Source organism: Phaeoacremonium minimum, assembly GCF_000392275.1.
Source record: "Phaeoacremonium minimum UCRPA7 unplaced genomic scaffold PA7_03_scaffold_146, whole genome shotgun sequence".
Taxonomy (NCBI): Eukaryota; Fungi; Ascomycota; class Sordariomycetes; order Togniniales; family Togniniaceae; genus Phaeoacremonium; species Phaeoacremonium minimum.
In genome coordinates this window covers 235,975-245,558 of record NW_006921053.1, presented here as the reverse complement: position 1 = coordinate 245,558, position 9,584 = coordinate 235,975, and the positions used below count along the sequence as shown (strand labels likewise).

The 9,584-nt window shown below is 52.4% G+C and overlaps 3 protein-coding genes across 3 annotated transcripts; 1 reads left to right on the top strand and 2 right to left on the bottom strand.

The window, feature by feature from the left end:
• Positions 1-2,282: 2,282 nt before the first annotated feature.
• Positions 2,283-4,223, bottom strand: UCRPA7_2039 (putative phosphoglucomutase 2 protein; the record flags this gene model as incomplete). Its single annotated transcript, XM_007914615.1, has 4 exons — positions 2,283-3,595; positions 3,670-3,873; positions 3,941-4,038; positions 4,171-4,223. The coding sequence occupies 4 exons, from the start codon at positions 4,221-4,223 to the stop codon at positions 2,283-2,285; spliced, it is 1,668 nt and encodes a 555-aa protein (XP_007912806.1).
• An 845-nt stretch (positions 4,224-5,068) lies between these two features.
• UCRPA7_2038 (putative rna exonuclease protein) lies at positions 5,069-5,705 on the bottom strand (the record flags this gene model as incomplete). Its single annotated transcript, XM_007914614.1, has 2 exons — positions 5,069-5,605; positions 5,664-5,705. 2 exons carry the CDS (start codon positions 5,703-5,705, stop codon positions 5,069-5,071), a joined length of 579 nt encoding a protein of 192 aa, XP_007912805.1.
• Positions 5,706-6,368: 663 nt separating this feature from the next.
• On the top strand, positions 6,369-7,952 carry UCRPA7_2037 (putative streptomycin biosynthesis protein; the record flags this gene model as incomplete). Its single annotated transcript, XM_007914613.1, has 1 exon — positions 6,369-7,952. One exon carries the CDS (start codon positions 6,369-6,371, stop codon positions 7,950-7,952), a length of 1,584 nt encoding a protein of 527 aa, XP_007912804.1.
• Positions 7,953-9,584: the final 1,632 nt, after the last annotated feature.

Sequence of the window (9,584 nt, the reverse complement as noted above, 5' to 3'; positions counted from 1 at the left end):
CCAACCCCGGTCCCTGTCACAGCTCTTGTTCGCCAAGAAACCATGATGATTCCATCAACGCATCAGGATAAGGTAGATCTGAATTCTCATCACGTATAAATGGCTTGGTAACGTCGGCGCAGAACCTTCACTGGGCAGAGCAGATTTTCTCTCTTCCATTGCCTTCTCGAACAGCATTGAAAAACCCGAAACAGTAAACACTTCCTTCCCTTCAACAGCGATATGAAAAGGTGTAACTAATAGGTTGTAGATCACGAGCATATGGTCCGTTTATCCCAGAGGGCAACAATGTTATACCACCAGATCGAAAGATTCTATTTCGGCGGTATGCTATCCCTGAGTCCATCAAATCAACCTATGTTCCTGTTTTGTCCCGAGTTAGACTGATCTTGAGGGGTGGTAGATCTTTCGACAACGACAGCCTCTCTCTCTCCGTCTTTATCAACCCAAGTAATGACGCCCCGTATGCTCTTCTTCGGACATACAATGCTGGTAACCGGTGGTACTGCTTGAAAGGGATTCATGAACTCCGAGTTCTTCGAGACGGAAGCGCACTGCAGCTCAAGCGATGGAGCCACAGGGATAACCACAGCAAGCTCTGGGCGCTCCTATATTTCCTCACTTGGGAAGGTGAGAAGCATATCTTGTCAAACCCGCTGACTCTCTGATGTTGACGCTCAATATAGAGATGGTACTCTTCAATTGCTCATTCGTGGCCCTAAAAGCTCGAAATACTTTGACTGTGCAAATACATCCCGACGAGTACAAGCTCAGCAAAGAGAAGAGACTATTTCAAGCGTATGTATCCTCGAAATCGCGCTAGACTAACCAGAGGTACTCAACCTAATATCATTCTAGACAAATAATCGATGATGGATACCAACATTCTCTCATTGTCTACGAAGACATACAGACCCATGGCCTCCGACTCCACGCCGCGGTTTGGGAAGGCGAACTTCGACAGTGTCCCGTTTGGACAGCGTTCGGTAAGTGATATGACACGAAGAGACCAGGATTGTGTGTCTGTAAATGACGAGTTGTGAGCTGACCTTTATTCCTCACCTTTAGTCACCCACCAAGCCGCCTCTGCAAGCTGGCTTGTACGCAGATCCAGACACCGCATCTGGCTCAAGGACATCAAACTTTATGTCTTCTGTCAGAAGTATCGAGAAGACAACATGCGCCAAAACAAGGCCGGCGCATTTGAAATCTACTTTGTCAGCGACGAAGGTCAGCACATTCTCCCATCTAGTCTCATGAATCGCAATCGACCTGACTGACACACCGTCCAGCATCCCAGCGATTCAAAGAGGTCTTCTATCCCTCTATTTCATCTCCCGAAGCCTCCGAGGCGAATTAGCCAATGATCTCTAATGCTCCTCTCATATCCAGCTCCTACAAACCACCCCTACCGAATGAGGTACTCCCGACAGAACACGCTGAACACGAATCATCGCACGTCAACAGCCGACCGATGCATCGCTCGCTCATTGATCTTCCCCTTTCATCACACATTCATGAACTCCCAGCTTCCGATTATTTGATTTCTCCTTCTACCGACTTTATGAGCACAAGACTGAAACGAGACACGACTTTGCTTTGTGAAGCTTTTTTCTATTTCTTTTTTCTAGCCTGTGAATGATGATATCATGGGCCGCGTCGCACGAGAGCAATGCCAGACGCTGCAGTTGGCGAGGCAGATTGATGATACCCCCCATTCCATTCAGCATTGGTTTTCTTGCTTTCTTTCTTTTCTTCTTCTTTCTCATTGGCTTTCTCATCTGCTTTCGAGGAAATACCCCCATGTGATGGAATGCAATGAACGGAAGGACGAAATTAGCCCGGTCATCGTCGTGAACGAACCAGGGTGGCGTAGCTGGAAAGGTGGCTAAAAATGAGAATGTACACTACGAATGGGGGCAAAGGGGGGTGGGGGGGTTTCCGCAGGCAAGGGGAAACATTGACTTATGGGTCAAGCCTTGATTGATGAGAAACATGTTATGATGAATGATGTATGTTGTAACGGTTCGAAGATAGTCCTAAACAATAATGTCTGTCTTGTTTTGAGATACTCGGGATCCGTTGGTGAGTCACATCTTCGGCAACAAAAGCAACATCAATGAGCTCCTCGAAGTTTACAGATGCCAGATAAGTGCAAGTTTGTAATGTCCTTTTATTTCGTATCTCATGATGGGACGTATCGCATCAATACTCACGCTCTTAAGCAACTTTCCTTTCTGGCCCCTTTCCGGCCCGTTGGGAATGGTCTGACCTAACCAAGCTTACGTCTTGACATCCGGCTCATCACGGCCGACATACTGCTTAAACTTGAGGAGCTCCGTGGCGAACTTGATCTCGGGCTTCAGGAAGTCCTGAGCGTCCTGCTCGTAGGTCTTGGGGTCGCTGCTGTGCTGCTCGATGTACAGGCGGATGGTGGCGCCGGAGGAGCCCGTGCCGGACAGGCGGACGACGATGCGGCTGCCGGAGTCGAAGCAGGCGTACAGGCCCTGGTTGGAGGAGACGGAGCCGTCGAGGTCGGTGTACGAGAAGTTGCCGGCCTTTGTGACCTTGCGGCCCTCGACGGTGGAGCCGACAAAGTCGGGCTTGGCGACGAGGTCCTGCAGCGTGCCGACGACCTTGTTGGCGCCCTCCGAGTCGACGTTCTCGTAGTCGTAGCGCGTGAAGAAGGTGCGCCCGTACTCGGTCCAGAACTCCTTCTGGATCTCCTTGATGCTGGGCGTGACCTCCGGCTTGGCGACGCCGATGCCCGCGATGATGTTGAGCCACGCCACGATGGCCCACAGGCCGTCCTTCTCGCGGATGTGGTTGCTGCCCGTGCCGAAGGACTCCTCGCCGCAAATGGACAGCTTGTCGGCGTCGAACAGTGCGCAGAAGAATTTCCATCCCGTAGGCACCTCGTAGCAGTTCAGGCCCTGCTTCTTAGCGACGAGGTCGACGGCGCCGGAGGTGGGCATGGAGCGGGCGAGGCCGTACACGCCGTTCTTCTTGAAGTAGGGGATCAGCTGGGCATAGTGGGCGATGATGGCCAGACTGTCACCGGGGGAGACGAAGGCGCCGGCACCGTAGATCATGTTTCGGTCACCATCACCATCTGAGGCAGCTCCAAAGGGGATATTGTTCTTGTCGACGGTCTCGACCAGACTGTGGGCATAGGTGAGGTTGGGGTCAGGATGGCCACCGTTGAAGTCTGGCGACGGGATGCAGTTTTGTGTAGAGCCTGAGCCAAGGCCGAGCTCTTTCTCGAAGATAGCCTTGCCATATGGCCCAGTAACACCGGACAGGCCGTCGAAGAGGACCTTGAAGTCGGGGTTGGAACTGAAGAACTTCTTGATCAAATCGAAGTCGAAGATGTCCTTGAGCATCTCCATGTAGTCGGCTGTGCTGTCGACAATCTCGACCTCCAGCTTGTCTCCGTATGTCTTTGTGCCAATTGTGGAGATGTCAATGTCGGGGATATCGGCAATCTTGTAGGATGTGAGCGTCTTGGACGCCTCGAAGATCTTGTTTGTCACCGATTCGGGTGCAGGGCCTCCATTGGCAAGGTTGTACTTGATGCCGAAGTCGTTCTTCGGGCCTAAACACCGCGACATCAGCGACGCGTTCCTTCAATTCCTCAGACAGGCTGTCGCGAAATGATGCTATACTCACCACCGGGGTTGTGACTCGCAGTCAGGAGGATACCTCCAGTGGCCTTTCTCTTACGGATGACATGGCTGGCGGCGGGAGTGGATAGAATGCCATTCTGACCGATCAACAGCTTCTTGACGCCGTACGCAGTACCAATCTTCGCGATCAGCTGGATAACCTCAGGGTTCCAGAAGCGACCGTCGCCGCCGATGACCAGGAAAGCACCTGTGCAGGTTGGGATCAGTTGATCGTGCTCGTCTGCGGGGCATGGTTGGGCTCTGGGTCTGTTTACCTTCAGCGCCCTCGGGGATGGAGAGCAAAATGCTGGTGACGAAGGACTCGCTGTAATGGGGCTGCTGGAAGACGGTGACCTTCTTTCGAAGACCCGAGCTGGATGGGAGTCAGCAAGGTGGGCGATTCTGCGTGACGAAGAATTACATGATCTTTGGCAGTGGTGGTGCAGCGGTGCATCATGATCATGGCGGGGTAGCAAAGACAAAGATTGGGGGAGCTCTCACGTACGTTCCAGGCTTCTGGTCGGTGAAGGACTTGAACTCGACTGTATTGACGCTCATTGTGACCGGATGACTTGCAATTCAATTGAGGGTATCTTGGGAGGATGGAGGTCAACAGATTTTGTCGCTGTGTTGGGAGGAAAAGCAGGTGGTTGCAAGTCGAGATAGTTCTAGACGTAGACTCCAGCTCTGCTGTGCTGGAGGGGGAGCTTGCGGGCGAGCCAAGGTGGGGGGATCTGAAGTGACCTCATTGCCTCAAAATTACGTTGGACGGCACCTGCAGAGTGGCGCGAGCTGGAAAGCCAGCGATTATCGCTAATGTCGCCTGCGCTGGTCTTAGTCTCACAATAGCACATCAACAAGGTGTGCTCAAACATCTGATTCTTCCCAAAGGTATCCATCTATCTTCCCAGTCCACTTGCTGTACCTAAGACATTGTACTTCACTGAGTCCGATACTGCACTGTGGAGATACGCCTTGCCTCTTTTCTCTCCTTGATATAGGCCTGTCGGAAACAAACTGACGAGTACCTTATGCTTGACAGGGAGCAGCCAGTTGTCGCGATTGAACCCTGATCTTCTAATTCCATACAGACGCAGGCCGTTCTGAATCCGAGCTTGCTGACTAGTCAACCATCCTGCTTTTGCGCAAGGTTCGGAACGATTTCCTTCGCACACGCACATGCTGAAGAGCCAATAGCCTTCTTGAGGCGGCCGCTACAGATGCTTCACATGTGCCCTACAATGCAGCTTAGACGCCTATCTTCAGCTAGCCTTCGCTTCACCGTCTGACCGCCATCATGTCAGCTTAGCCCAGACGCAGCCCCTTCTCCTATAGAGGAGGCTTTTCTGAATTCCTTCAAGCTCAAGGGCCGGGGTTGTCAGAAGCTGTATAGCCACCTCACCTCACTCCGTAGTCTTAATAGCGGCAGGTTGGAATATGGCCTCCTTGTAGTACTTTGCCTCTTCAATGCTCTCGATGATATCCTGCCGCGCCTGGTGCAGAGCCTTCTTGGACGGGACCCGGCGTGCGATTTCAGGACACCAGCGCTTGGCCGCCTCCTTTAGAGTGCTGACATCCATGATCCTGTGATGCAGGTGCTGGGTGACCTTCTTGTACGGCTCCTTCCGGAGAAAGGCTCGGTCCGCGTGGACGCTGTTCCCCGCGAGGAGAGCTGTCTTGCGATCCGGGACGTACTTCTGGATGTAAGCAAGTAGCTCGTCGGCGGCTTGCTGCGCCGTCACGCTGGACTCGATGACCGCTGCCGTAAGGCCGCTCTTGCCGTGCACTCGGGTGCACCACTCGTCCATCATGTCCATGCGTTCCTTGGACTGGTGTATCACCGTGCCCCAGCCTGCCTCGTCGAGCAGGTTCAGATCGCCGTCCGTGATGAGGCAGAAGATCTCGATGATGTGGTCTGAATCGACATTGAGACCAGTCATCTGGCTACTTGTTCAGCGTCTGCAGTCGTTCTGTCGGGTTCATGTATAGGGACGTTACCTCGCAGTCGATCCAGACCAGGGGGGCGTTGTGGCTGGCCATTGTGCTTCTATGCCTCCCTTTCCACCGACTTGAGGCGTCAATTGGCAGTCACCGAGACAGACTCGTGATGATCGTCGGGAATTATGATAGGGTTGAAGCCAGGTAACGTTGTATGAAACTCCTTAGTGAGTTTTATGGCTTGAGCCTCACTTCCAATCCCCGCCAGTCAAGCTCATTGATGTACTGAGAAGTAGTGAATCACAGCAGCCGAATTGCAAAGCAATCTGGGTATGTGGGCGCGGTGCACCTCCATGCCGCCCCAAGCGGGGCCTAGTGAGCTTGACGATCCCACTAGAACCCCACTAACTCCCCATTGCATATCCCTATCAACAGTCGCAGTAGCCAACCAGTTGTCCTGGCCGGGCCCATGAGTAGCCCAGAGAGACTCGACATATAAGGGGGTCTGCATATCTCAACGTTTCGTAGCCCGCTGATACGAGATTCGCAGACGTGTTATCTCGACTACTTTGGTCGTGCGGGGTCTCACTTCAGCAGCTCAACTTCAAGTTCGAGGACCATCGAAAGCTTCTTCACCGTAACAGACTCACGAAGATGGCTTCCATGATTAAGAATGTCCTGTCTCCCACTCCGGTGGCCGAGCCGCCGGCTGCTGCTCTGGCGGACCCAGAGAAAGTGATTGTACAGCCACCACCCAAACCAGCAATGTCTGCCTCCCCTCCGCGTGTCCTCATCATCGGCGCCGGATCTCGAGGCCAGACGTACGCTAGGTGCACGACCACAGGGAGCAACGGGATCGTCATGGCCGTTGCCGAGCCGGACGAGTTCAAGCGGGCACAGCTCGGCCGCAAGTACATTTGGAGCAATAATGCTCCTACAGAGGGCTCACAATTTGCCTCCTGGAGAGACTTCATTGTCTATGAGAAGGCTCGCCGCGATCGCGTGCGAAACGGTGAAGCTAATGTACCCTTGGGTGTTGACGCCGCCTTTGTGTGCGTACAAGACGAGATGCACCGCGAGGTAGTCGTAGCCCTCGCTGAGCTAGGAGGTCTGCACATTATGTGCGAGAAGCCACTGGCTACACGACTCGAGGACTGTGTCGATATGTATCGAGCACTGAGGGCGAACAAGAACGAGAAGGGCGAGGAGATGGTGTTTTCGATTGGGCATGTTCTGAGGTATAGCCCGCATAACATGCAATTACGAAAGCTAGTGCTCGAGGAACGCGTCATTGGCGATGTCCTATCCGTTGTCCACACGGAGCCTGTTGGCTGGTGGCACTTCACGCACAGCTACGTCCGCGGGAACTGGAGACGGGAGGATACCAGCGCACCAAGCTTGCTGACGAAGAGCTGTCATGATATCGATGTGTTGGTATGGCTGCTATGCTCTCCGACACAATACAAACCTGGCACTACGCCACAGCCGCACCTGCCTTCGACTGTGCGAAGCGCCGGGTCTTTGCAGTATTTCAAGAAGAGTCGCAAGCCCGTTGGCGCAGGGAAGGCAACAAATTGCCTGTCATGTCCGGTCGAGGAGTCCTGCAAATATTCGGCTAAGCGTATATACCTCGGCGATAAACTCAAGGGCTTGGGAGCGGGCAACACAAATTGGCCCGTGAACATCGTCATGCCTGAGATTGAAGATATTGGCGCTACCGAGAAGGGAAACAAAGCACTTCTGGCGAAACTGGCTGAAAACTACGACGAGAATACCCCTGATTCCGAGGTCTCCAAGCGGAACTGGTTTGGCCGCTGCGTGTTCGAGAGCGACAACAACGTCTGTGATGAGGAGGTCGTGACCATCACGTGGGACGACGACCCGCTGCCGTCGTCGGGGGCCTCCGCGCAGGGCATCGCCGATCGCATGGGCGGCCGCGGCTCCAAGCAAGCGACCTTCCACATGGTGGCGCAGACGAAGAAGCAGTGCGACCGGTACACGCACATCTACGGCGTCGACGGCGAGATCTACGCCGACTCGCAGACCATCACAGTGGAGGACTTCCGCACGGGCACGACGGCCACGCACAAGCCACGCATCGAGGATCTGGGCCATGGCGGTGGCGATCTGGGCTTGGCGCGGCAGTTCATCATGGCGGTGGACAAGGTGAAGAATCACGGCTGGAGCACGGAGAGGGCCCAGATGGAGATGATTGGGTGTACCTTGGAGGAGGTCATCCGAAGTCATGCTATGGTGTTCTGCGCGGAGGAGGCGAGGCTGGGGAAGAAGGTCATTGACTGGCCAGACTGGTGGACGAAGGAAGTGGAAGAGAAGCTTGGAAAGGTATAATTGGCGACATAACGATTTGTTTTAGGGGCTCAGGATGGGATATTGATTACCAAGGTAGGTTTGAATGTTGGCGTACAGGGACAGCATCAAATATGCGTGAACTAAATCTGTCCTTGAGCGTGTAATGCGACCAAGTGTGTGGATAAATCAACTAGAAATTGATTGAAATGCTGCAAACTGGAAAAGGAAGTCTCCCCAATATCTTTGCATTCACCAAGACAAGACACTGCGGTTAGTTGTGTGCGACTCACATATCCCTCTACAGAACTCTTCATTTTCCTTTAGTTGCTTGCTTTCCAGCTCTCTTCTCGCAGGCCAGATCTGTCGGCCAAGCTTCTTCTCCTCTGCTTCATGTTCCTTCAACATTGGCCGAAGAAGGTTCTCAAAATATTCGACTGCTCTTTCCATATACGGATGAAGAGGACCAGCCGTATATGTATCGCTGCTCAACCCTCCTTGGGCCTTCTTGCCCAGCCACTTGTCCTCGTTCTCCACTTGCTTGAAGAAGTTGATCTCCGCATCGACCTCGGCTCGAGGCGTGCTTTTATTCACAAATACTTCGTAGTGCATGCGCGATGTGGTCGCGGATGTCGGAATGACGAACATCATGTAGAAGAAGTTCTTGGTGATCGTAACAGATGAGTTGGGATACATGAAAGTTGGACTCGCCACAATACCGTCTGCTTCCATCTCTTCGCCTAGGTGACGAATATAGCATAGATTGGGCTCGACGTCGAACTTCGTATGCTTGTTGATATGAGGCGCAATTCCCGGATGGGCAGTCGAACAGTGATAGCACTTTATTCATGATTAGGAACCTCCATAACTATGGGCAGAGATGGCATTCGGTGACTAACCTCATTATAGTTCTCGACGAGCGTCTTCCAATTGAAGTTGCAGTTATCCAAAGACCATGTATGATCAAACACATATTCGTCCAAATTGAAGTGCTTAACAATTCTGTCTTGGGTATCGATATCTTTGAACTGTTCCTCCCAGCTGATTGACTATTTCTCTGAGGCGTCAAGATTCACCCATACAAAGTCAAGCTGGTCGATGTGCAGATGGAGTTTGTACAATGAGTACTGGCTCTTGTCAAAATCCTCCTCGGGAACCGAGTCAAACCTAGGCGCCTTGGCGAGGTTGCCTTTGAAGCCATAACTCCAGCCTCAGTCAAGAAACGAAAAGTAATGTCAGTGACCTGCAATAGCTACGAGTGGAGGTAAATTCTCTAACCGTGATATTTGCAAGCAAGAATGCTTGCCTTTCCGGCCTCCTCGTGGACTATAGGAAATGCTCTGTGTCTGCAGACATTTAGGAAAGCATTGATGTTCCCCTGTCTATCACAGACTACGAAGAAGGGATACCCGGCAACTTCATATCGAGCATACTGCCCTGGAGTGGAAAACTGAGCCTTGTGAGACACAATTAGCCATATCTTTGATCTTTGAGAAGGCTGCTCTACGCTCCAACTCGTAGAACTCTGGTTCTCGAAACCACGATGATGGCAGAGTGTGAGCTGTCATATTGACAATTCTAAAGGTGATTAGCAAGAGAAGTGCAATTATCTCAACAATTTGATACTGTTGTGCTTCGGTATATTTAGAGAGTTATTCACGAGGCTTGAGGATT